General features: G+C 35.4%; 1 protein-coding gene across 1 annotated transcript in view; it reads right to left on the minus strand.

Moving 5' to 3' along the window:
* The window catches only part of DCDC1 (doublecortin domain containing 1), a 544,066-nt gene that overhangs the window by 189,840 nt on the left and 326,593 nt on the right, over positions 1–27,633 (minus strand). Inside the window, 6 exon segments of the mRNA XM_077114307.1 lie at positions 11,597–11,715; positions 13,584–13,718; positions 20,397–20,502; positions 24,281–24,406; positions 27,444–27,537; positions 27,540–27,606. Coding sequence (XP_076970422.1) covers positions 11,597–11,715; positions 13,584–13,718; positions 20,397–20,502; positions 24,281–24,406; positions 27,444–27,537; positions 27,540–27,606 — 647 coding nt within the window.

Raw genomic sequence — 27,633 nt, forward strand, 5'->3', positions numbered from 1 at the left:
GGTGATTGAATAGATGGGATGAGGGTCAGAGAGAGTAGTCAAGCAAAAGTCTCAGATATCAAAACTAGCTGTAGAAGAGAAAGATAACACCACTAAAAGAAAATTGTTAGAACAGAGGAGAGGGAAGCAGAGATAGGAGAAAAGGTAAAGGGTTACAATATTTGAAGTAAAAAATTATATGAAACCTCTTTCTAGGTAGACCCGATTCCCAATCAAAGAATTCCATTCTCAGGCTTTAAACAAAATGTAATTGTTGCTCAAACAACTTCTGCATTGGGTGGAGCTAAGGAGGTATTGGGGAAATCATCCTTTTGGGGATCTTCTTGTTTTATAATTAACAAAGAGAGAGAGAAACTTTTCTGATTTTGACAGGTTCAAGAACCAAAATTTATAATTAAACTGAAAATTTGAAGGGAACTGAAGGACTACCTTGGTCCAATGCCCATTTTAGGGATGACTACAATGAGATACAAAAAGGTGAAGTGAACTGGTCCAAATCATAGAACTGGGCAGTATCCAAACAAGTACTAGAAGCCAAAGTATCTGATTTGCTGTCCAGAATCTTTTCAGTTGGGTAGGAAAAGTATAGCATAAATTGCTTTGTGTAACTTGAAGTTTGAAATTGGAATAAAAATTTTAGACTCACTGATTATAAAGACACATAATCTTAGTGATTTGTAACACTTTGATATGGACACAAATGTTTTTATATATCAAATGATGTTAAAAATCATCAAGAAATAGTTTCCTCCTATTATATATTCTCTGAAGTACTGAGAATGCTCATATTTCAAACACTCAATGAAGAAATAACAACAAAATAGCATTGATGTCTTTAAGGTTGTCAATCCCAAGCTTAAAATTCCACTGTTTTTGTTTGAGTGATTGCCATGGTGCTTTGATGGAAATGTGTTGGATTGTGATAAAATTTAGATCATTTTAATGTGTATGGGTTATAACTCAGTGCAACTTTATTGTTCACAGGCAATTCTTCCTGTCGCATAAATTATTCTGAGCATATTTCTTCAAGATGAATATAGTAGTAAATGATAATTATTCAAAGTGTAAGATGTGCAATTGGTAATTAATATACTGCTGCTGTCAAATCTATAAAATTTGGAATTTTGTCTTTTAATTGGATTATAATGCTGGTTTCAGCATGGACATGATTATACAAACATGTCAATTGCAGTTTTGACTGTCTGAGTTTGTAGCATCTTTTCCTGAGACCAATGGAATAGGAGAGATGTCCACTAGATTGACAACTCTGAGGAAAGAAACCATATTTTTCCTTTCTTTTTTTTTGGAATGTGCAGGGTCCAGGAATTGAACCCAGGTCTCTGGCATGGCAGGCAAGAATTCTACCACTGAGCCATCCTTGCACCACCCTGACCATATATTTCAACTAAGAAAATAAGAAATGATTTTGAAAGAATTATAAATTTCTAAGCATTTGTCAAATTTTATCAAACTATTGCTTCTGTTAAAGCATATATTTGCTTAGGAAATGTTACTTAAAACAGGCAGTTTTATATCATCTATATATCACTCATATCATCTGTCAGCCTTGAGACCTCGCTAATAGTAATCCTATGGGGAATCTAGTTATATCCATAAACATTACCTTTAAATTTTACAAGTTATAAAAAACAGTTCTCTCAGATAATGTCCATGGTAGCAGGGATGAAAAGGTATCATTCTAAGTTATAATAACTTCTTTAACAAATAAAATCTCTGCAATCAAAGTGTATCTGCTTATTTTGAAAGACATTTTAGAAGAAAATAAATCAAATTTAGGTCCAGTATGCAATAATGTTCATATGGGCTGAGTTAGAGAATGACGTCATAGACTTTCCACTCCACGGTCAGTGAACAAGAGACTGCAAACATGCTTAAGACAGCAAAAAACAGAAAAGTTACAAAAATCAATCTAGAACAACAACAATGAGAGAAGAGGGGTGAAAGAAGGAGAAGTATTCCATCCAAGAATTAAAGACATAAATATCAAGACATTTGCTGCACAAGGGTTGAGAGACCTGAGTTCTGGTTCTGTCTCTGCCAATAACTAGATATACGGCCGTTAGCAGATCACTTAGTAACTTGTGACTTTGAATAGCTTATGATAATATTAATGCTAATATTAGTATCACTATTACTACTATACTGATGTCACAATTGCTACTATTATTAAAGAATGGGTACTTAGATTCCTTCCTTTTCTGTGAGCATAATTTGAGACCATTTAGAATCATCACCCTCATTTTACAGGAGAGGGAATTGAGGACCACCTGCCCTGAGAAGTTTGTTAATTGCAATCCTATTGAGAATCTGTTTATATCCACAAATGCAAAACAATCACTATATACACACACATGTATTTAGATGTGTGCACAGTCTTTGAAATATTCAACTAATCAGAGGACAGGAGCAAGGAAGCAGCCCATGGGCAGGATTCAATTTGGGGAAAATTAATTTCATAATCTAATGCTCATCATTTCCTGGTTGGCTACATGAAAGGAAAATCTATTTTTCCAGACAGCTTCAGATGGCTCTGGCATCTTTCAATTTCCACCTGGACTGAAAGTAAGATACACACAGAGACTGGAGAAAAGGGATTTCCCATCCATGATTCTGAAAATAGTAAGAAAAAATTAAGAAGCTTTACTCATCAATCCCTATCCTATGAAATTCCATGCAGACAATTTCCAATTGATGTTGACATTTTACTTTCCGTATGTGTGAACTTTACTTAAAAAACCAATGCATGACAAACAGTCTTTTCTGCATTGCATATTTGAAAAGATTTTGGTCAAAGGTCATTATTCTTGCATGTCTCTGTCACCATGCTGTAGTCTAACTCTTAGCCTAAACTTTGATTTGGCCAAGGGTACAATTTTCAATCTCCCTGTGGTGTGCTGTTTGTTTACTTGTCTTTCTGTCTGCTGCTATTACCTAGCATTGCTGTAACTATGCTTACTTGTTAAGAATGGAAATATCCATAAAGCCGTGTTTGCTTGCTTTTAACCTAGTCAGGTATATTTTGGCCAGTTCACTCTCAATTTCCAATAAGACCTAAATATGAGGAGGGGGTGGGCAAGGGGGAGTAGTGCGAAAAGATCAAAATAAGGAAGACAGTAAAGATTACTTCGAATTGAACAGAGTTTCATGAGAATCTTAAACTTTTTTTTAATGATCATTTCTAAGATAGAAAATTCAGACATTTATTCATTCTGATTCAGAAATTCCTCTGCTTAAAAGATGGGACTAAGACAGTTATCCTCTGGCAGTCCTTTAGTCCAAAGCTTCTATATGTAGGGGTTGCATGTTCAAATGCCCTAGGGGACCTGACAAGTAATGGAAATGAAGAAAGCAGACTAGAGCTAAGAGTAAGGGCTGCCAAAGGGAATGGTGGAGAGCACAGCAAACCTGAGCGAGCACTCCATGTTGAGGGGATCTGACTGGGGTCATTAGAGAACATGAGTCTAATGTTATCATTGTTATCCATTCTTCCGATTTTCTCAAGACAAGCCAGAAATCTGTAAATTCTAGTGTGAAACCTCTCTATATCTAAAAGTTGCAACAAATTAAAAAAAAAATAATAATGTGCAGGCCAAAAATAATCTTTGGGTCACCAGTTTGTATCCTCTCTAATCTAACCTCTGTGTGGGGTGGGGGCGGGAGTCCTTTGATTGGTTTATGAATTTAAACCTAATGGCCACATTCAATATATCCACATTCCTTACAAAGGAAGCAACATCAAGCTTAAAAGTTGCCTGGAAAAAAGAACCATTGATTCAACTGATTTATTCATAAGATGCCCAAATATATTTGGGGAGGAAAAATATTTTTTAATGATTTTTGAGACAGTTCAGGTCTCTTGGGAATGACGTTGGTGGTTTGCCTTTCCTTTCATCCAGTTATGGCCACATGCACATGACAGGAAAAAAATATTAAAAAGACAAATTTGTGCAAGCATTTGCTACATTGAATAAGAATAACATGAGTGGCACCAAATGAGACATAACTGAACTAACGAAGTATGATATGTTTATAACATTCTTTATGAGTTGTCAGGTTGCTACTTGAAATGCCAGTTTTATTATTCTTCACATATGAAAGGGTATGTCTTGATTCATAGCATTTGTTAAAATCATATTTTAGTACTTAGAAGAAAGGAAAATTCTGCCTCTAGAAGTTTCTGTCACATGAAGATGTTTATTGTTATTTGTAATGAAATATGGTTGTGTTCTTTTAAAAAATAAGCAACGATAGGTACTACAGATGCTGGGAAGAAGATAAATATATTAGAAATTATTCAGGTGACGAAATCTCTAAGAATTTCGCTTCTTGTTGCTTTAGCTAAACATAAAGTGTAGCTTCACAGTTAATATGAACCTCTAATTTTCTAATTTTCTGCTACTTTTCCTCCATTTTGCAGTAAGTTTTGTTTTTCAGATAAAGGCAAATTGCATTAATACAAAGACAAATAATCCTCATTTTCATAGGGATTCTCTCTCCTCCCACCCTACTACCAACCTCCCTCCTCGCCTCCCTCCCTATCTTCCTTTCTTTTCTAGATTAAACAAAACCCTTGCTTCTAAGTAGAGATTTTTTTTTTTGGTGGGGTTTCATGGTCTGGAAATGGAACCCGGGTCTCCCGCATGGAAGGCAAGCTTTATACCACTGAACCACCCGTGCACCCTAAGTAGAGATTTTTAAAGTTAAATTTACTGCAGTTGTTTTTTTAGAATCATCCCCTTCCTTGCCTAAGTTCTCTCTCCTGTAGGACACTGAGTCGGTGGCTGCAGTCCCAGCCAATTCCTAGGCGATTCTATCCAGGGTAGACAGTAAACCTCAGTGTGCTAAATGCACACCAGCCGACACGATGATGTACTCATTTCAGCCTCCAGCGAGCCCGGGGAGAGCCCCAGACAGGATCAATCTCTAATCTTCCCCAACATCTGCCATTTTGATCAAAGCCATTGATGAGCCCTCTCCCTGAGAGAGGCCTTCCCTGACTACCTATGCCCAAAGTAATCACTTAGTCATTATAATCACCATTTTGATTTTTGCGTGTTTGTTTTTTAGGAATTTTTTAAAAGCAGATTATCAAAGAATAACTGACGTGATATACAACAATTGACATGCACATATTTAAAGTGTAAAATTTGGTAAGTTTTAAAATGTGTATACACCTGTGAAAGAAACATAACACTTGGAATCGTGAACACATACATCACCTCACCCCCCAATTCACCCCCCAAAGTTTCCTTGTGCCCCTTAAAAATCCCTCCCTCCTACCCATCAAGATTAGTTAGCATTTTCTGAAATTCTGTTTAAATGGAATCAAATATGCCCTCCTGATGGTCTTGTTCCTCTCACTCAACATAACTATTTTGAGTTTCATCCATATTGTTGCATGTAGCAAGAGTTTAGTCCTTTTTATTGCTGAGTAGTGTTCTATTGCATGGCTATATCATAATGTGTCTTTATTTCCTTATTCGGTTGTTGTCAGTTTTTTCTTTTGGCTATTACAATCAAAGCAACTATGAACTTTTATGTACAGGTGTTCATATGGACATAGGCTTTCATTTCTCTTAGGTAAATTCCTAGGAGTGGAATGGCTGGGTCATAGAATAGTTATATGATTAACATTTTGGGAAAGTGTCAAACTACTTTCCAAAGTCACTAAACTGTTTGACTTTCCAGCAACTGTGTATGAGAATTCCAGCTGCTCCACATTCTCACCAACACTTGGTATGGTCAGACTTTTAAACAGTAGACATTCTACTAGATACATAGTGGGACTTTCTTGTGGGTTTATTTTGAATTCTACTGAGACCTAATGACATTGAGCATCTTTTCCTGTACATTTTCTTTGGTTTATGTTCTTTGGTAAATTGTCTATTCAAATCATTCATCTGCTGACGTTTTCTTGAGGTTTTTTGTGTGTGTGTGTGCACATGATATTCATATATGCGTATGTATTTTGAAAATACATGACTTACAAATATTGTCTCCTAGTCTGTGGCTTGTCTTTTCATTGTCTTAGTAGGTAGTCTTCAAATAGAAGTTCTTAATTTTCATGAAGTCTAGTTTATCAATTTATATTCTTACGGATTGTGCTTTTGGTGTTATATCTTTAAAATCTTTGCCTAATCCAAGGTCACAAATATTTTCTCCTATGTTTTCATCTAAAATATTTACAATTTTTGATTTTACATTTAGGTCTATAATTCTAATGCTGAGTTAATTCTTGTTTATGTTATGAGGCATGGATCAAAATTCATTTCTCTGCATATGTATATCCAATTGTTCCATCACCATTTTCAGAAAGAATATCCTTTCTTCACCAATTATTTTTGTCAAAAATCAATTTACTGTATATGTGCAGATCTATTTCTGGATATACTATTCTGTCCCATTGATCTAATTATCTACTTTTGTGCCCATACCGCATCATCTTTATTACTATAACTTTATGATCAGCCACGAGGTCAGGTAAAATAGATCAGCCAACTTTGTTCTTTTTCAAAATTGTTTTGCTACTCTAGGTCGTTTGAATTCCTATATGAATTTTTAAATCAATTTGACAGTTTCTCTAAAAGCAGTCAGGTGGTGTTTTAATTGAGATTGCATGGAATCGAAGATCAATTTAATGGGAATGGACATCATAATATTATTGTCTTCCAATCCATGAATGCCTTATATCCCTGAATTTATCTGTATATTCCTTAATGTGTCTCAGCAATGTTTTGTAGTTTTATGAGCACGTCTTGAATATACTTTGTCAGATTTTTCCCTAAGTGTTTAACTGCTGAGGTTATTGTAAAAGATGTTTGCTTTATTTCAATTTCCAATTGTTTGTTGTTAGCATAAAGGAATAAAATCAATATATTGCCCTGTAAACTTGCTAAACTGATATATTACTTATAGAAGGTTTCTGTAGATTTCACAGGATTTTCAACATAGAAAATGTCAATCTAGATGCCTTTTATTTCTTTTCCTCATTTTGTTACACTGGTTAAAAGCCTTAATGCAGTGCTGGATAGAAATGGTAAAGGGGGACACCTTGCCTTGTTCCTGATCTTAAAAGGGAGAAGCATCAATCTTTCACCATCAAATATGATATTAACTGTAGGTTCTTCATAGATAGACCTTTTTCAGATTAAAAGTTTCCTTCTGTTTAGTGTTGAGAGTCTTCTTTGCAATTGATGCATTTTGTCAAATGCTTTTTCCCTATTTTTATAACCATATGTATTCTCTTTATCTATTTATAGGGCCATTTGATCTACTAATATGGTGAATTACATTGGCTTATTTCTGAATATTAAATCAACCTTTCATTCCTTGGCTAAACCCCACTTGGTCATGGTTTATTATCTTTTTTAAAAAATATTGTTGTATTCAATTTGCTAAAATTTCATTAAGAATTTTTTTGCATTTATGTTCATGAGGAATATTGGTCTATGATTTTCTTTTCTTGTAATGTCTTTGCCTAGCTTTGGGTATCAGAGTAATGTTGTCCTCATAAAAATGGGTTGAGAAATAGTCACCCTTCTTCTATTTTCTGGATGAGATTATAGACAATTGGTATTATTTCTTCTGAAAACGTTTGGTAGAATTTGCCCCCTGAAGCTGGTGAAGCCATCTGGGCCTAGAGTTTTCTTTGTGTAAAGGTCTTCAATGAAAAATTCAATTTCCTTAAGAAATAGCACTATTCTAGTTACCTATTTCTTCTTGAGTGAGCATTGGTAGTTCGTGTATAATAAGGAATTGGTGCTAATCATGTTAAGTTCTCAAATTTATTGACACATAGTTGTTCAAAATATTCCCTTATCATTCCTTTACCAACTGTGTGATATTACCTCTCTCATTACTGATACTGATAATGGGTCCTTTATTTTCCTGAACAGTTTATCTGAGATCTTTCCAAAGAAGCAGGTTTTGATTTCATTGATTTTCTCTTTTTTCTGTTTTCTATTTCATTGATTTCCACTCTGATCTTTATTATCTCTTTTATTCTGCTTAGAATGGGTTGGATTTGCTCTGCTTATTCTAGTTTCTTAAAGTGGAAGCAGAGGTCATTGATTTTAACTCTTTCTTCTTTTCTTATACAGGCAATCTAGGGCTATAAATTTCCCTCAAGAGGCTGATTTATATATGTATAACCTGGTATTTACAGGTAAGAATGAAGCTGATCAGGTCGGGATTAGGGTAAATCAGAACCCAGGGGTAAGGAAGACATTGTCTATATTTTAGAACTGTACCTACTCTTTGAGACCAAAGAAGAAAGGTTTATTTTCTCTGGAACCTAAGTTTTCTGTAGCACATAACTTAACTCAACCTGTCTGGATAGCTCATTTGAACAACTGAAACATGGAGCTCAGAATAAGAACGAGGGCCTTTAATTCTATATAGCTTAACATAATGCCTGGATACATCCTAGAATATATTAAGAAGATAATCAAAACGTATTGGCAAAGTCCCTTGAGGGGTGGGAGAAAACACATGGAACTGCTAAACTTTACTATCAGAGAATCCCCTGATACTGTGTCAAATATTAGGGACACCCAAATCAATAGGCCAAGACCTTGATCTTGAGGTTTATTCTTGTGAAGCTTATGTAGGTAGCAGAAAAGCTTAGCCTACCTATAGGTAGCCTAAGAGTTACTTCTGGAGGACCTCTTTTGTTGCTCAGATGTGGCCTCACTCTCTCTAAGCCCAACTCTGTAAGTGAAATCATTGCCCTTTCCTTTACATGGGACATAATATCCAGGAATGAAAGTCTCCCTGGCAGCATGGGAAATGACTCCCAGGGATGAATCTGACCCTGGTACCATGAGATCAACAATTCCATCCTTACCAAAAGGCAGAAAAGAAGTGTGACTAATAAAGTATTAGTGACTGAGAGAGTTCAAATAGAGTTGAGAGGCTACTCTGGAGGTCATTCTTACACAAGCTTCAATTAGACATTGCTACATATTATAATTTGCCAACCCCCAACCAAAACCATTCCAGACAATCCTAAAGAATATGTAGGGCAATATATAAGATCCTACAAAAGTTCCATGCATTTGGGTAGCTCTCTAAAACTTACAACCTCCAGATGGGTCCCTGAACCAGGTAACTCCTGAAACGTAGAGGGCCCAGTCTCTCCAGCACATTAGATAGTTTCATCTTCTTACCCCATATTATTGACAGCCCCTTCCAACATGAAAAGTTAGAATGGCCATAGCCCAAATACGCCTAAAGAGTGGGACAGAAAGATCAAAGGTGATGGTGGAGTAATACAGAGAAAGTAGGGTTTAACAAACAAATACGATTGCTAAATCATTAAATTGATATTTCTTTTAGTCTCCAGCATCTTAAAGCAGCTAGAAGTAAAAACCTAAAATTGTAGAATTGTAACCCATACCAAACTCTAAAATCTGTCCTACAACTAATTGTTGTGCTGTGCTTTGAAATTTATTGCTTTTTTTGAATATATGTTATTTTTCACAAAAAGGAAAAAATAAGTCAATTGTGATGATAAAAAAAATATTTATTTCTTCTCACCTCCTATATTCTGGAGCAGCTAGAAGGAAATATCTAAGAGGACTGTATGGTAGCCCATGGCCAACTCTGGGATCTGTCCTGTAACTACTTGTTGAAGAGAGCTTTGAAAACTATTGCTTTTTACTGTCTTTGCTTTGTATATAAGTTATACTATACAATTAAAAAAGTTTTTTAAAAATTTCCCTCTAAATACTTCTTGGGCAGCAGTCCATAAATTGTGATATATTGTGTTTTCATTTTAATTCAGAAAAAAATACTTTCTAATTTCCCTTTTGATATCTTCTTTGACTCATGACTGATTTAGAAATGTGTAACTTAGTAAGTATCCAGATATATGGGGATTTCCTAGAAATCTTTTTGCTATTGATTTATAATTTAATTCTACTATAATTTTCATCTCTAGAAGGTGATTTGAGTCTTTTCATATCTATCATGTCTCTGTTTAGCATGCTCAATCTTTCCTCTAGCTTCCTGAATATATGGACTTCAGCTACAATAACTAGTTTAATGTCCTGTCTATTAATTCTAACATCGGTGTCATTTCTGTGCCAGTTATAGTTAATTGATTTTTCTCCCTATTATAATCCTGGACTAAATGAGCTAGAGCAGAACTGGCTCCACGTTCCATGGTTTGACCTTGTCGTGTCATTACAAGTTGGTATATAAATGTGGCTCCAATTTATAGCCTTAATTCTGCCCCAGAAGTCTTGTTCTTCACTCCACATGAAACCCCACATCAAACAACGCCTTACTTTGGGTTTGCCTGCCCCCTTCCTGGGAGCCATGTGTTTGGGACCCCACTAGCTCTAGCCAGCTTATATGATGCTAAGCTACTGTCTTTGTCTCCCTTCCGCCTGGATTTCTTGATTGACGAACCCTAGTCATCTACTGAGATACCTGCTGCCCCACTTGGTGCTTGCTGGCTCTTGTTTAACTGGACTTTGACCTCCAGGGAATGCAATATTGTGGCTGAGAGTGGGCGATAGTCTTACTGTCTGATTTTGCATTCCTGCCCGACCACTTAGTATATATGACCTTAAGCAAGCGATTAATTACTCTGTACTTCAGTTTTCTCATCTGTAAAAATAATAATGATACCTACCTCATCAGGAGGTTCTCAGGATTAAATATGACACGGCAATATAAAGAAATTAGAATAATGTCTGGCTCAGAAATTTTTGTTGTGGTTGTTAGAGAAAAGCGTGAGTCAAGGTTTGCACTTGGGAATTTGACTCTGCAGTCCAAAGATTTAACCATTATGTGATCTATCTATACTTGTTAGACAGTCTGCTTTGCATTTGTGGCTGGGTCATTTTCTCTGGTACTTGAGTGCCCTATCCCTGGTTTCAACCTTAAGCACACCCTAACTGCCTATCCAGCAAGAAGTAGTTGAGTAATGGCTTACTAAATCCAGAAGTGCACAGGACTCCTTTTTGTCAACACTAGGTGAAATCTAAAGACAAATGAAAAGATCAAAGAAAGCCTCTACAATTTCCAGACTGTTGGAGGTAAATCAACATTCGTTTTCATTGCTCAATTGAAACAAAAATCTATTTTTTATATTTAATTTCATCTTCCCAAGTCAGGAAAAAAAAAACAAACAGGAAGAACACTTTTGGTCCCTTACAAACCAGCAATTTTTTGAGTCCTTGAGTTTTCTTTCAGAGCTCAGTATTTCCTATTTGGAAGGAGAAAAGGTTAAGAAATGCAGAGAGAATGCTAAAAACTTTAATTAGCAATCAAAATGGAAATAAAGAATTGAGTTCCGATAATTATAGAGTAAAACAGTAGCTTGTCTACAACATAGGTGCGTGTTGAAGGCCAACATTTCACCTCCGAAGATAGCTAAGGTTGCTGCCAAGCTAAGTGGCATACATTTTAAACCCATTTTAGATGAAAAATTAATATTGATATTATGAACACAAATTTAAACACCTAATAAATATTCCATCTAAACCAGGAGGCATCACAATTTAACCCCTCAGGAATCTTAAAAATAACATTTATCTTCTTAAGCTAAATAGCTCCACAGCATTACCTTTTCTGTAGGATTACTTGATAGCCTTCTCGGGACGTTCCCTCCGCGGCCTTGACTCTGATGGGATGACCAATAGCTAAGCAGCCCTGAGTTATCGCTCGACTCAGGATCATTCCAGTCTTCCAATGAATAGAGAGGGGGGAGAAAGGTCTAAATAAGTTAAAAGAACCAGAAAATTCAACAATGTGTCACAAATAGTGAGGTCATTATGCCTGGATAACCCCGGATATTAACAGTTGCCGAAAGTGAAACACTTCCCACAACTTAGCAGTCAGCGAGCCCTGCTCAGAACCAGTGATTGTCTGTCCAACAAGGGTGGCATTTTACAGTTCAGTGCAAAATAAAACAGACCTTGATATCTTCATTTGTCCTTTATTTCTGTGCATATTTCACAGTGCAGTGATTTGGGATCTATCACGTGTCACTTGCTATAGTTATATTTCAGAGCTTACTTGAAATATGTATGCACAGAAAAAAAGTGCAGTGAACTGAAAAGATGAAAACAAATCTGTAAACTTTGTATTGATTTATAAGTTTTATTCTGGGTCTAAATACCATGAGTTAAACATTTTTATGGTGGGTTATGAACTGCTTTTGTTTTAAATGTTAGAATTCTCTGTTAAGCAAGTTGATTGAGAATATTGTTTGAATGGCCACTTAATTTTTTTACTTGGTGAATCACTGCAACATCTTAAATAAGTGACAACCACTAGGAAATGTATTTAAACATATTGGAGATTTATGATATGCAAAATTCTCTATCTTATGTTAAATAATTTATTTTGAAAAGAGGCAAGGGAGTCTAAAAGGATTTTCAAAATCGGGTTCTTTGTAGCATGCAACTTTTATTCCTTGTGTCTTTGTTGCATGGAAAAGAAAGATAAGATGACCTAGAAAAAGCATTTTTAAATAATTTTGATTCTAGAAAGCACTGAATGCAATCCTCCTTTGAACATGCTTGTCTAAACAGAACAGAGAATTGCTTGGGGTGAGGAAAAAGAACCACTATTGATTTAGCACTTTCTGTGTGCTAGATACTATGCCTGAACTTCAGACAGACATTTTCATTTAATCTCTTCAGCTACTATGAAAGGTAGGTACAATTAACTCCATTTTTTAGATGAAGAAACGAAGTTTCTGTCTGGCTAGGGAACTTTCCCAAAGTTACACAAGGCAGAGCTGGGATCCCAGTCCCAATCCAACTCCAAAGTCCAAACACTTCTCATTATGCATTTCCATTATTGCTAAGAAAAATTTTAAACAAGTACAGGTTTTCTGATCTCATGAAATTTTAGAAACCGTGCAAAGAAGCAGAAAAGTTGTCTATAGTGAGGAGGCAAAAGGAGTCACAGGAAGGGTAGATAGAGGCTGCACCATCTCTTTCCAGACATAAATATCCAGTGGCAATTATAAAACATATATCAACAGTAAGAGGGAAGGGGAGAGCAATGAAATGTTCTCAATTTCAATCAGAGCAAATTGTACAATAATAGAGTTTCAAAATTAAATATTTGCCGATACGCTGGTAAAAACTGCTTTAGGCATTGTTCACATTTCTATAAAAATTATGTCCTTGCAAAGGCAATATGCAAAAGCATTATGCAGAGCCATTCCAGCAGACTCCACGACATTGAGGTGGTGAAGCTCAACAGTGAAGACTAACAAGTGAAAGGAAATGGTATTCAGATAAATCCCATGAAAATGGTGAGCCTATGGACTGTGAATAAGTTTGATGCTTGGTTTAAATCCACTCTGGGATATGAACAAGTCAGCATGTCTGAAAGTGAATTGAAAGTGAATTGAACACCCACTTGGGGGTCTACAGTAAGTCCTCCGTGCTGGATAATGCCGAGAACAGAGAGGCAGAGCTGGCAGCATCCAACAATTTATCATGCTTTTCCTGGTCTGCTCATGTGCATGTTGGGGCAGCACAGGGAGCCAGCCAGCCAGCAGAAGTCACTCTGCGAGCACGGACACTCTCGGGTACCTTCGTGATCAGCCACACACTGGCTGCAGGCCACAGGGTCGATGGTGCTATCTGACTTCCACTGCTCACTTTGCCACTTGTGAAGCTGTGCTTTCTGATGGAAACTGAGGCATGCAGGACAGTTTTAGGATCCACCTGTACCGTAAGGAGAAGTAGGCATTTTTATCTTAAAGTCTGAAAGTGAACCTTCTTCATTCAACATATTTACCTAAAATAAGTTATCCTAGAACATTCTGCTTCTGATTGAAAAGGTCTCTTTTCAGAGAGTAGAGTTCAATCCCATTCAATTCAATCTAATCCCTATTGTTGAGCACCGACTCGGATATTCAAGGCCTGAGACTGTGCGATATTGGGGATTATGAAATACTTTTCCTTCCCTAAAGAAACTTACAACAGGGTGGAGGCAATAGCGCACACACACACTGGTAATTTCATGTTAAGCAACACATGAATGTCTAAATAGTGTTATAGTTATGCAAAGAACAGTAGGATCATTTCTGCTGGCCCAATTAAAAATGGAGCATCTTGAAAGAGGTGACATCTGTACCGGGCCTTGCAGGATGGAGACAGTTAAACAGGAACAATGAAGAATAAAAAGGTATTCAGAACAAAGGCAAGGAAGTAGAACCAATGGTTTTAGGATTTGTAGGTAGGCTCAAAGAGGGAAGTTTGGCCAGACTGTGGAAGGGGCCAGGTATAAGGTTGTGGAGTTGCATGGCAGTGGGGAGCCAGTGAAAGCTTTTAATAGAGACTGGATTACCACAGCTTTTAGTAAGGTTGATCTGGTAAGGGTAAACATAATGGACTGTAGAACAGAGATATCAAAGGCAAGGGGAACAGCTGGGAGTCTATAAAACCTCTGAAAAATAAAGGGCTTTGAGCTGAGACTTCAGTGATAGGTGTGGGGATGGACAGAAGGGGGACTGATTGGGGAGAAACTGCATCCATTGAATATGGGTTCATTATCAGATTATATAAATCAAAAGTATCGTGCACCTTCTAGCTTTACTCACTTAGACCTGATTGTCAAATTATCAGGTACTCATATCCCCTGTAGTAATTCTGCTAATTCATAGTTAGTAAATTTTGTCTCCTAACTGATATGATCACTTTCCCTGAGCAGTCATGCTGCTCTTAATTTTAGTACCAATATTTACTTGTATAGCATTATGAGGATATACCAATTTATGCTTTAAGCTCAGTAAATGACATTCCTTCAATAACAATTTAAATTATTTTCCAATATTAAAAAAAGCCCCCTCTCTACCTGTGCTAATACTAGATATTTGCTGAGTAGCAAATGGTTTTTTTAAATACAGAAATTAAGTGATGATTCAAAAGGTAACATTTTGGGGTGGTTCAGTGATAGATTTCTCACCTGACCCGGATTCAATTCCCAGCCCATGCACTTCCCAAAAACAAACAAACAAGCAAACAAAGAATGAAAAACCAAACAAAAGAAAAATTCAACAAATAGTACTGCAATAAGGGGATACTCACATGGAAACAGAATGAAATCTGACCCCCGCCATACAGCACACAGAAAAAAAGGGTAACACTTCACAAATACAACAATAAGGCAATAATATAACATACACTAATATATCTGGCAATTATCTTATAATGGATGATAGTCATGTCTCAAGAGAGAAGAAAATGTTAGATGACTCCAAATGTGAAAATAAAAATGAAAAAAATACAGCAACGCTGCCACCTAAGCAGATTTTTAGCTTACAGCTGTTTGCGGGTTCCACAGTCAGCCAGGAGGCTTAGATGTGGAGGGGAATCCCCCACAGTTTCCCAACAATGGTAAGCTCTATTCTACTAATCCAGCCTCTGCAGGGCTCAGAATTTAAAGCAGCACTCTTACTCAATGCCTGACTCCAAGGTGCCACCACACTCCCCTCTGCAAGCGGGCAGAAGATTGTTATGACAGGAATTAGTCAGACAGAAGCACCACACTGCCAAGTACTTCTTTGTACGACACCTGCTGCCGGTGCCTAAACTCTTGTTATCTCCACAACATGTTTTAATCTTTTAACAGTTGGCTTATTGGTGAAGAGCGGAGGGGTCCTTTGTGTCTGGCTTGGGTTGGCACCCAGTATGAACAGCATGCTGTTCTTCAAGAGATATTTTGCTGGACAGTTCCCAAATGATTGATTCTACCTAGAGCAGACACAGCCAGGCCCACTAACTCAATTTCATTTCATGTTGTTAAAAAAAAAAAAAATTCAGAAAGTGACAATGACATTAAATTTCTCTTTTGTGCTCTCACTTACTCTTTCTTTTAAATTTAATCCGATGATTTAGCTTTAGAACAAACGTTTATGAGGATGGGGGAGATGAAAACTGAAAATGTGAATTTGGAAATTAGAGTGCACTGATAATCTGTAACACAATATGCCATATGTGTGTATGTATATGTGTGTGAGCATATAACAGCATTTATATTGAAACTGGTATCTAAGCACGGATTATGTTAAATATCTGTATGCATATACTCCCTTTAAATGATCCATTATAGTTTGCTTGTCTGGTGCACTGTGCTGATGTAGGAACAGACAGTGATAAAAATAATGTATGTACATGCTGGACCAGTTAAAACTTTTGTTTATTTTTTTTTTTCCAGGTGACTAATGGAGGTGGCGTAACCTTCAATATTTTTAGGAGAATTCAAAATAACAAGAGAAGCACTTAGGTGTTTTCTTGCAGATCAACTGAGGAACAGAACACAAGAAAACAAAATATTTCCTGAAAGGAGAAACTCATAGATCACAACCCACAGCCTGAACAAATTGCTCACAACATAGGAATTTTATATTTTCATTTTTAATGATGAAATCTGAGCCCACTTAGATAATTTTCTATACAAATTTTCCATAACTATTAAAAATGTTATAAAATCTCTTTTCTCATTTCCCAGATATATCCCTTTTATTTTTTCCATTCTCAAATTCTGTATCTGATCCATCTACTCACCTGAAGGGTCAAGAATTGGAAAAGTTTGAAGACAGAATATACCAGCAGGGACATAATTATGCAATCAAAGAAGTCAAAATATGTACGATCTAGGTATGAAGTCCTCAAACAGCTTCTAATTATAGATCTAAAATAGGGACTTGTTATTTTATTTACTTTTTTGTCTCCTGCTCTAATGGCAATTAGTTCAAAATCTAAATGAAAATTTTGTATTTGTCCCAGTATGTAAATTATTTGTAGAAAATATTGTTTTTCAATGACTTGTTCTCCATAGAAATGTTTTCCTTTCTGTCTTCTTTGTGACATACAGGATACTGCATTCTGCCAGTTTCCCAAACTGTTGAATTTACAAGTGACTTGTAACAGGTAGGCCATGATTCTAAAATCACAACTTGCTGTTTTTCTTGCCGTTTCCATACTAAAAGTTGTCACTAATGTCCTGCTGATTTCTGCAAAGCCACATATTGCAAGGCTAGGATCAAAACTAATTTCCTTCTCATTGTGGCAGAATATGTTACCTGCTCAATCCCGTAGTCCATTTTTCTGCTATATTTTCCCATTAAGCAGGCATTCCTCAGACTATTTTGATCCTTAATTTTTTTTCCTTTATATTAACTCTTATGAAGTTTAAATCTCATCCATTCCATGGAACCTCTTAATTTTATTGCTCTTTCATTCTATTCAAATAATAAAATGTTGCCACTTTAAGTAATATTAGGGCACTGTTAAAAGATGTATTTTGCCAAGTTGTTAATTAGTAGTCACTTCCAAATATTTTTTTGAAATGGATGAAGAGAAACAGGTTGTAACTGCAGGGTTAAATCTCTCTCTGACATTACTAACGGGGATTAAATGTTCCAAATTTTTCTCTGTAGGAAAGGTTTTACTTGTCAATAAAAGATTTAAAAGAACAGTCAGGGGTTGGGCACTGATATCTCTATCTCAGGCCAATTTGAAAACGTATACATCAAGAATATATGCTTTTGCTTCCCTTCCCCCACCCCTGTTGTAATCCTCTTAGTGTTTTATTTACCTCAATGAGCAGCAAGATTCTAGACAAAAAAAAATAAAATACCCTGTAAATATGTATCACCTTTGCCTGAAAAGTGCTCCTTTTCAGTCCATTAGGTGACTGTTCCCAATGCATCTATCACCTCTCTGTGCATAATTGGAGACATTTTTCTGAGAAGATTTTAATGGTTTCATAGCGAAGGGACAGACATTTTTCTTTCCTTTACTAGCCAGTTAGTCACATCTTTACTTTCTTACACAACTCTTTTGAGTGAACAAAAATTTTATTCATTAACAGTTTCTTCCAAAAATAGAAAAGAGAACAAATATTTAGTTACGATAAGTGTCTTCTCACTTTTGTTAAATCATTAGAACGAATTAATCATGATGAAAGAATCATGAAATACTATCCTTTAATTTTTGAAATTTAGAAAATAGCATTATCTTGTAAAATTCTACTTTGGGATAATATCAAAGAGAGAAGTATACTTGGGGTTTCTTTCCCCCTGGCCCTGATAACTTTTTGATATTCAATTTTTTCATGCCATTAAATGAGTGAATCATCCAGTGAAGCTAATTCAGTTAGGCTAAGTCTAAGCATCCAGATATTGTGGCAGAGACGAGGATAATCAGGACAGTATCCTTGTTTGAGGAATTTTCAATCCAGCATGGAGGATAAGACAAGTACTTCCAGAATTAGTTTCCTAACCCAAGAATCTTGTCCCTGTCAAATATATTAAAGTCTCTTCATTTTCTACAGAACAAAATCCAAAATCCCTAACACTGACTTGAGATTCTTCTTACTCTGATCCCAATATTTCCAGTGGAATCTACCATTCTGCCCTACCTCAATTAGACCTGAAATGTACTCATACTTGGAGCACTGGTTGACTATGAATTAGGCAAAAAAATATTGTAAGAGGAACAGCATCTAGTTCAATGCCTCTGTAGTGGCACAGGAAGTATCAAACAGGGGTAACAAGGCCAGAAAGATTATATTTGGTCTGAGGGTAAGGTGGTGTGAAGAAACTTATCACGAAGGAGGTACAAATCAGATATGGCAAGAATGATGGGCAGGATTTCAAAAATCATTATTGAATGCCAAATATATGTCAGGCACTCTTCTAGAATATGGAACAAGGGTGACAGAGAAGGCCAGGGAGCTGTGACAAAGAAAGAGAGGTTGAATTCCAGGTTGAGGAATATCATTTAACAGAAGCGTGGAATGCTTTTAGAAAAGAGCAAATAAAAAGTCTGGTTTGGCTAACACAAAAAGAACATATTGGAGAACAGTGAGCCTTCAAAGATAGTTTAGGTCTAAATTGAAAAATTCATTCATTAAAAAATGTATTGTGCACTTGCTTTAATTCAAGACTGTATGCATTTATGGATACAAAGATGAGTGAGAAATAATGTCTTTTCCCAAAGACTTCTCAATTTATAGAGGAGAAAGACATAAAAAAAAAATACCTAGAACAGAACACAAACAATAAGAACAATTTTTAAAGGAAAAAAAAAAGCAGTCTGAGAATCCATAATAATTAGAGAATCTCTCTGGAGGCTCTGGGAAGGCTTTGTGAAAGAAGAGGAAGTTGAATGATGCCTTAAGAAATAGAGGCCAGTAATGGTAATTGCAGAGTGTACAAAGAACAACCCAACTAATGGTACAAGTACACCAAAGTGAAAAGCATATTATGGAACACAATATATTAGTCCTGACTATAGTATAGCATGCAGAGAGGATCCAGAAGGGGAGAAGGTTGGGAAAGTAAGTTGAGACTGGGGGTAGATTGGAGGAGAATCATGGAAATCCAGGTGAAATCTTGGAACTTGATTCAGAAGGCTACAGCCAGCCATACAAATTTTTTCAGAAGGAAAATAAGTTACAGCAAATCTTTCTAGATAGGAATGCCATAGGAGCCTATCTATGGTTAATAAATAATGTCAGATGAATTTAAAATATAAAAGGCATTCATTCTTAGGGAACCAATCAACTAACTTGGATTTTCTAAATTTATTCAAAAACAGACTGGATTAGAAATATTATTTATTTGATTCTATTTTTATCATTATATCATTTAGTTTCATAAACTCCTTGAAACAACCAAGATTTTCAGTATGAATTTTGATGTAATAAAGAGACTTATACAGATAACATTGAGAAATTAAGAGAGTGGAAAATAAAGGGCCCAGGCAGGTTGACAGGAAGCCCTAGTTTCTTTGGCTGTACCTATCTCTGTGAGTGTCTTTTGGTTTTAACTTCATAGGTTCAAAAACCACAGCTTATGGAGCTGAAGGAATAATAACCTTACATAGAGTTTTCCAGCTGAGAAAAACAAAAAAAGTATTCCTTCTTTCCAGACATGTATAAAATGCCTTTAATAGTTCAACTCAAGAAAAGGATCTTCTATTCTGAAAGGAGAAATCAAGTACAAAGATTGGATTGTCATGGATTGGCTTATTAAAGACGTTTCCTTCATAGGTTGACCCAATACAGCAAGCAGATCAAATCTCAGAGTATGAAGACTTAATCAGCTACCTTAAAGACTTTCTTAAACAACTCCAATTTATTAATACAACTGCAATCATGAAAATATGCTAAAAAATGGGACTTAAATTATGTAAATTCAGGAAAAAGTATTTTTTCATGAATTGTTTCCATTTTAAAATGCTTAATTAATTAGTAGAAGTAAAGAATACTACTCTTGACATTTGTAAAATAGCTTAATGTTTGCCAAAAAGTTCACAAATATACATTCGTTCACCAGACTGAGTGCCCCAAACATAAAAGACATCATGTTGAGTACAACAAATAATTCTGACCTTGTTCTGTAGGAAATGGTTCCCCAAGTCCACCTTTTCAAATTGAGCAGGTATCAGCTGACTAGTACAGTCAAAATTCATCGGAAATCCTTCACAAACTTCCCAACTAAGAAAAGTAAAATATTTAAGTATTTATCTTAGAAAAAAAATGCATTTAATGACAATACTCTTTTAGGAACTAGTAGAACAATTTATGCTTTGATCTCTACTAGTGAATAAACCAATATAAAGTCATAATCTTTTTAAATCAAATTTTGAAAAGTGCCTTATTATCCATAATTGCAAAAGGGAAGGCTTGAAAATCTTATCTCACAATTATTTATGATATTGGGGAAACCCATGATTAATTTTTAATAAAACAAAGAAATAAAAAGTACTTTTTAATCTTACAAAATCATTCAGAAAGGAGACCATCCTCATTGATTAATTTATATGCAAACTTAACTAGACTATAAGTAATGAAGGATGTTTTCATACTTACAATGGTTATGCTAAACACGCTAGCCTGGTATTTTTAAGAAATGCTTATGAGGCAACACAGCCTGACAGGAACATGAACAAACACAGACTGGGCAGCTTGGGTTTCATTCTTAGTTTAGCCATATCACTTATCTTAAAAGTAAACATTTGTACCCTAAAAATAATTATCTGGCTCTACATAGATACCTTAGAGTTCAACAGAAACAAATCTTAGGACTGGCAATAGTTTTTTTTTTTTTTTAAATCAATACTCTGAGAAGTATAAATAAGAGATTTTGATTTCAAATGATCCATATTATAAAGAGAGCATCACCGCTTTAAAGTATGAAAGAATAATGCAAATGGTGTACAAAAATTAAGTACATAATTACCAAAATTATTCTGTGTTCAATAAGGACAGTTGCACATTGTTATACAAAGAGACCTAGATCTAATTTGAATCAGTCCAATAAAATGGTGTTCATTGCACTTAAGAAAAAAAAATTAAGAAAGAATACTTGAACAACTAGGTGAATGAAACATGAGGACAGTAAGTCAACAGAAACAAAAAGAAAAATATTATAATGCTTCACTAATATGGACTAAGTATAATAGACAAACTCTGAGAATTGAATTCAAGAGCAAAGGTTATCAGGTGAAGGTCAATTGTGAAGATTACTACATTGTAAGGTCTTACAGCAGTCACATCTTTTCTTGAGCTGCTAACTGTTATTTCTAAATTCTGAGATGCTAAGCTCTTTGTGTATAACCTGGTCATTCCTTGGAACTTTGGGTGCTTGTGTGACACTTGAGACTCAGAGTTAGAGTTCTGCAGCTCTGAGAGTCAACATTAGCCCAGAGAGCAGCTATTAAAGACACTGAAAAAGTGATCAGACTTCGATTAGAGATATGAGTGAGGCTGATCTAGGTAAGACTAAGGTAAATCAGACTAAAGGGTAAAGGATGATATTAACTGACTGCATTTTAAAAATTCAACTTCTGTGTGAGACCAAAGGAAGAGATGCTTATTTGGTGCAAAATTTATATTTTCATTAGCACACTATCAAATTAACTTGAATGGTCAGCTTATTCAAACATCGTAATTATATGGAACCTTGAAAAGTGAGTGAGATCTTGTTGGTTTGTACAGGTTGGTGTGATGTCTTGATACATCCCGTATTCTGGGCAGAAAACTAAAAAGTATTTGCAAAGACCCCTTGAGGGACTGGGGGAAAAGGAGGAAATATTAAACTTCCCCACTGGGGAAGTCCTGATATTCTGGCAAGCACTAGAGACTGCCAATTTGAATGGGATAGGCCCTCGATCTTGGAGCTTGCCCTTATGAAACTTATTTCTGCAAAGAAGCAGCTAAGCCTACTTATTATGCCTAAGAGTCTCCCAGGTAACCACTTTTGTCGCTCAGATGTGACCTCTCCCTCTAAGCCAACTCTGCAGGTGAACTCACTGCCCTCCCCCCATGTGGGACATGATTCTCAGGAGTCTAAATATCCCTGGCAACATGAGACATGACTCCAGGGGACAAGCCTGGCCCTGGCTTCGTGGGAGTGAGGAAGCCTTCTTGACCAAAAGAGGGAAGAGAAATGAATCAAAATAAAGTTTCTGTGGCTAAGAGATTTTAAATAGAGCCAAGAGGTCATTCTGCAGGTTCTTCTTATGCAGTATATAGCTATCCCTTCCAGATTTTGGTGTATTGGGGTAACTAGGGGTTAATACCTGAAACTGATGAACTGTAATCCAATAGCCTTGGTTTCTGGAGATGACTGAATAACTACAGAGCTTTTAAGGTGTGACCATGTGATTGTGAAAACCTTGTGACCTACACTCCCTTTATCCAGGGTACAGACAGATGAGTAAGAAAAAAAAGACAAAAAAATTAAATAAATATTAGGGGAGAGTGGGTGTATGGGATGTTTTGGGTATTCTTTTTATGTTTCTTTTTACTTTTATTCTTATTTTTATTTTTTTGGAGTAATGAAAATGTTCAAAGATTGATTATGCTGATGAATGCACAGCTGTATGATGATACTCGTGAACCACTGATTGTACAATTTGGATGAGGATATGGTATGCAAATAGATGCTGGATCTCATTAAAAATCATTAAAAAAACAAAAAAAGGAAGGAAAACTTTAAGTTCAACATATAAAATCCTAGTTAAAAATTAAAAGGGGAAGGAACTAGGCAAATTTAACAGCTTGAGAGAAGATCATTGCATACACCTTATTATAAAAGGAAAATGCCTATGAAAATGAATGCTGATGGATTATTTTGTATCTGTGAAAAACACAGAGAGGATAAGAAGGAACATTTAAATCTTGCCTGGAAAGTACAGTTAGTTATTAAGGGGATACAGCTGTTGCTTAACTAGCTACCAAGGGAAACCAACAAGTCTATCTTATTTAGTATTATGTTAACACTAGCTGGACTGAGTGACCTTATCAGATTGCTTTTGATTCTCTGGATCTGCTCTCTTCAACTGTATGTAAAGGAGAGTTGCATATTTTTAAATCACAAAATATTAAAACCAGATGGAACCTTATAGATAGATAATTGAATCCAACATGGTGCCAGTATTGCATTCATTCACACCTAGTGAATTTCCATCATCACTGAAAATTCTACTGGCTAATGCTAGATCGTAGTTGAACATTCAGGTTCTCAAGGCTGATGATGTGGGTAAGAATCCTGGCTCTACCACACACCAGCTGTGTGAATCTGGGCAAATTACTTCACCCTCCTATGCCCCAGTTTCTGCCTCTATAAAATGCAATAATAATAGAGCAATAGGTGATAAATAATAGAGTAAAAAATAATTTTGATGAGGATTATCCAATTCGTTTGGAACCATACCTGCCCTATGGTCGACATTCAGTTAATCTCAGATTTTATTATTTATGAATAAGAAACTGAGACCTAGGGAAATTAAGTTTCTCATGGACAAGCAGGAGTGAAAATGGGACTAGGTGCCCAGCTCTACTAACTCTTGCTCTACTTTTTAAATGACCATCCCACCAAGCCTCTAGCAAATTGTTTCTGTTTTACATTTATCATCATTAAATCAGATGTTTAAATATGAACACTCATACAAGGGAACATATTATTTTATGTTATAATGACTCCATTTAATTAATTTAGAAACATTCACTAAGAAGTTTTTAAATTTCAAATAAAATTGTTACCTCTATCTTCTGCTTATTGCCCCATATATATATTTTTTTAATTCAAAGAAAATTACTGATAACTCTTTTAGGTACTAGCTTATTAGACCAGAAATATGTCAATTAAATACATAATTGCTTATTTTAAGACAACTGGAAAATGTCTTTTAGTATTTCAAATCTCTCACTCTGGGAAATCCCAAATTAAGTGATTCAGATCACTGTAACCAAACACGTGCTGATTTACTTGTCACATCCAGGTAGCAGGACAGCGTTAGGATCCAAAAGGGTTTTATATGCAACTGTGATGCCACTTCTGGTAAATGCAGTTACTCGGTCAAAGGTCAAACACATAACAGGATTCAGTGGAGATCTGAAAAATGGAAACAATATCTAAGCTATCTGAAAAAGTCTACATAACGCTGAGATTTGGGCACGGATAAACGATAAAATATACAATATCAGTGTCTAATAAAATCCAGAAATAAAAAATAATAAATGCTGCTATATATCACTATTGCTGGTATCCTATATTGCACCTAAAATGAACATTTCTTTTCATTTAACTGGTTTATAATACGTCCAGAATATTTACAACACATAATTTTTTAAAATAATGGCAATAATTAAATCTAAGTATTTCATTGAGTAAAATAATTAATTGTCATGCATATAATGTTCACTTTCATGTGTAATTGCGATGTAGTACACACATAATGATATTCAGAAATTATAAATGGATCCATACTATTTGACTACAAACAACTATTTCTTTTGTGAATTTACTAAATGGTATGCTGATTTGATATTTTCATACTGACTACTGTTAGGCACATTATTTTAAGTTAACGTAATTATTTGGGAGTTAAAATCAAATTGAAAACGGATCTTAAATAAAATGAATGGTCACTATATCAACTATGAGACATTTTCCTCCAAATTGGCGTCAAGCACTTGCCATTTAACTTTAGAATTAAAGAACTTAATCACATCACATGTGTAGTACTCTTTGCCAACAATATATTTAAAGTAAATTTAATCACGAGAAAACATTCAGACAAATCCAGAATGTGGGACACTCTACAAGACACTTCAAAAAAGATCAAAATCGTGAAAAACAAAACAAAAGGTAGGGGGCATTTTCTGATGTAAAAGAACTAAAGAAAATAACTAAATATAATGCATGAAACTTAATTAGATACTGGATGACAAAAAGTCCTGAAGTATGTTTTGGAACCATTAGGGTAGTCTGAATATAGATTATATATTACATAATATTATTACATGATTGATTGTTAAACAATGTGGTGAAGTAGAAAAATATTCCATTCTTCACTTAGGTGAGCTGAAACATTTAGGGATGAAACTTTGAGTGCCTCAAACTTCTTTCAAATTGTTCAGGAGAGGGAGAAAGGAGATAGAAGAAAAGTAAACCAAATGTGGCAAACTTTTAAAGTGATGAAGCTAGATGAAGGATATATAAGTGTTCACTGTACTATTTTTTCAACTTTTCTGTAGATGGGAAATTTTTCAAAAATGAAAATTTGGGGAAACATAATTAAAGGACTAAAAATAAAAAGATATCGGCAAGATCACCCTTTGCAAATGAGCAACACGCCCGCTTATCAACATAAATTAGTCATGTTAGAATTACTCCCCCAAAATGAATAGCATTAGCATAATACATATTGCATGTTTTCTCCACATATTTTAAACGGATGGCAATAACTTTTTAGACATGCTAGTTTTACAAGTTATAAAGACAGAAAAATACAAAAACACAGTTCTCTGGCGCTTTATATTTGATTCAAAACCAGAAAAAAATATACACTAACCTAAAAAGAGCAATGACATGGAAATAAATATATTCACCTATGAATTTCTACAGCTATAATGCTTAGTTAATTTTAGAATATTCCAAATCCTTGGCAATTTACTAGTTATTTCACAAATATGATCCAATTAGCTAAGAACAAGTATTTGATCTTATTAAAATATTGTAGCAAACATCATTAAAAACATGAAAATTAGTCAATCATTACTTTTTACTTTGACGTTGATATTAAGAAGAAATACTAATAAGCACATTTTATCAAAGTCTTTCCTTCTACCTGGAAGGGCTTGCTAAATTATTCAAGAATTCTTGCTATATTAAAATTCATCACTTTTTTATCATTGTAAAAATAACTGTACTTGGTATAAAAATCATATTTAGAAATTTGTCCATGGAAAAGCTTACCACTCCTTAAGGATATTTTTAATTTTACAGATTACGCAAAATAAGAAATCATTAAGCATTTTAATTTTACTCTACAGGCATAAATGAAGTAAAATTTTGGAAGATGCTTCCTAAAACTTATCCTACCCACATCTTCCAACACCTTCACAGGTTTCTGAATGAACTGGTTTCAGTATCTGAAGTTTTTACTCTTGCAATACATAGCAAATCCAATCTGCTCCTCCTTTACTAAGATTTAGTTCTATCTTCACTCCATTATAATTAATATATGATCAATTATACTCTAAATACAAAACTATTTTCTCTTACTCTGTTCTACAAATTGTAAGCTTTAAAAAATTTTAAAAATAGACACGAAAGCATGTTTAAGTTTCCTGACAAGCAGTTTCAGAGTTCATCTGGATGTGTCCTGTCAAAATATGCATAAATTTCCACAATATTCAACAACAGCCCTGCTCATCTTTTACTCTGTACCGCAGCCTTTTCCTTTTTTCAGAAATGCAGATAATTTCATGCAGGAATTTACCAATCTGCAAACATTTACACAATGCTCAGCAATAACCAGTAATGACTGTGTGATAATGGTAAGGCACTTTTTGAGGAATACAACTTTGATAGCAGAGCGCTTACAAGCTTTACACTTTAGCTTTAGTTGTTCCGTCATTGGTGCTTAAAAGGTTAAGACTTTATTTGTGAAAACAGAGAGAGAGAGTGGGGAATCATGTTGTCTACAGCTTCATAAATCTTGCTTAAGATCCTTTTCAATTACCATCCATTTCTCCTTTAAAGAGGGACAAAAAGATAGAGGAGTGGAAGCAGGTCAGGGCGGCGTGCGACAATGACAGTGTGATGGGCGCGGACCCCCGTGGCGTTTCCATCTGCTGTCATTAAGGTGACTACTCACACATGAACAAATCCCTCTCGCTGTGCTGACGGGCAGACTTCAAGAACTATGACAAGGCATTAAGACAGAAAGTCGGAGAGTGAGGGAGAGAGAGGAAGATGTCACAGTCTGCAGACAATACTGCCTCACCAAAACGCCCCCGAAATTTTATTGGAGTATGAATTTTAAAATGTTCATAAAGGGTACGGCTTGGGTCTTCAACGCTCCTTTTCAATGAGCTTGCCCGTGGAAAGACCGAGGATAGAGCATTCAGCACCCCACTCCTACCTGCATGCTTCACCGTAACAGACCCAAATGTTTTGCTCATTCTTCAGCAAGAGTGGGTTCTTAATTTCTTGACCATGCTCATCGAAAAGCCGGCTGAATTAAAACTGAGGCCTGGCGACTTGACAGAAGAAATTTGAAGCCTTTGGTGAATCTTGAGGAGTAACTGGTGGTGGGGTTACAAAAAAAAAAA

The sequence above is a fragment of the Tamandua tetradactyla genome, chromosome 8 (assembly GCF_023851605.1).
Source record: "Tamandua tetradactyla isolate mTamTet1 chromosome 8, mTamTet1.pri, whole genome shotgun sequence".
Classification (NCBI taxonomy): domain Eukaryota; kingdom Metazoa; phylum Chordata; class Mammalia; order Pilosa; family Myrmecophagidae; genus Tamandua; species Tamandua tetradactyla.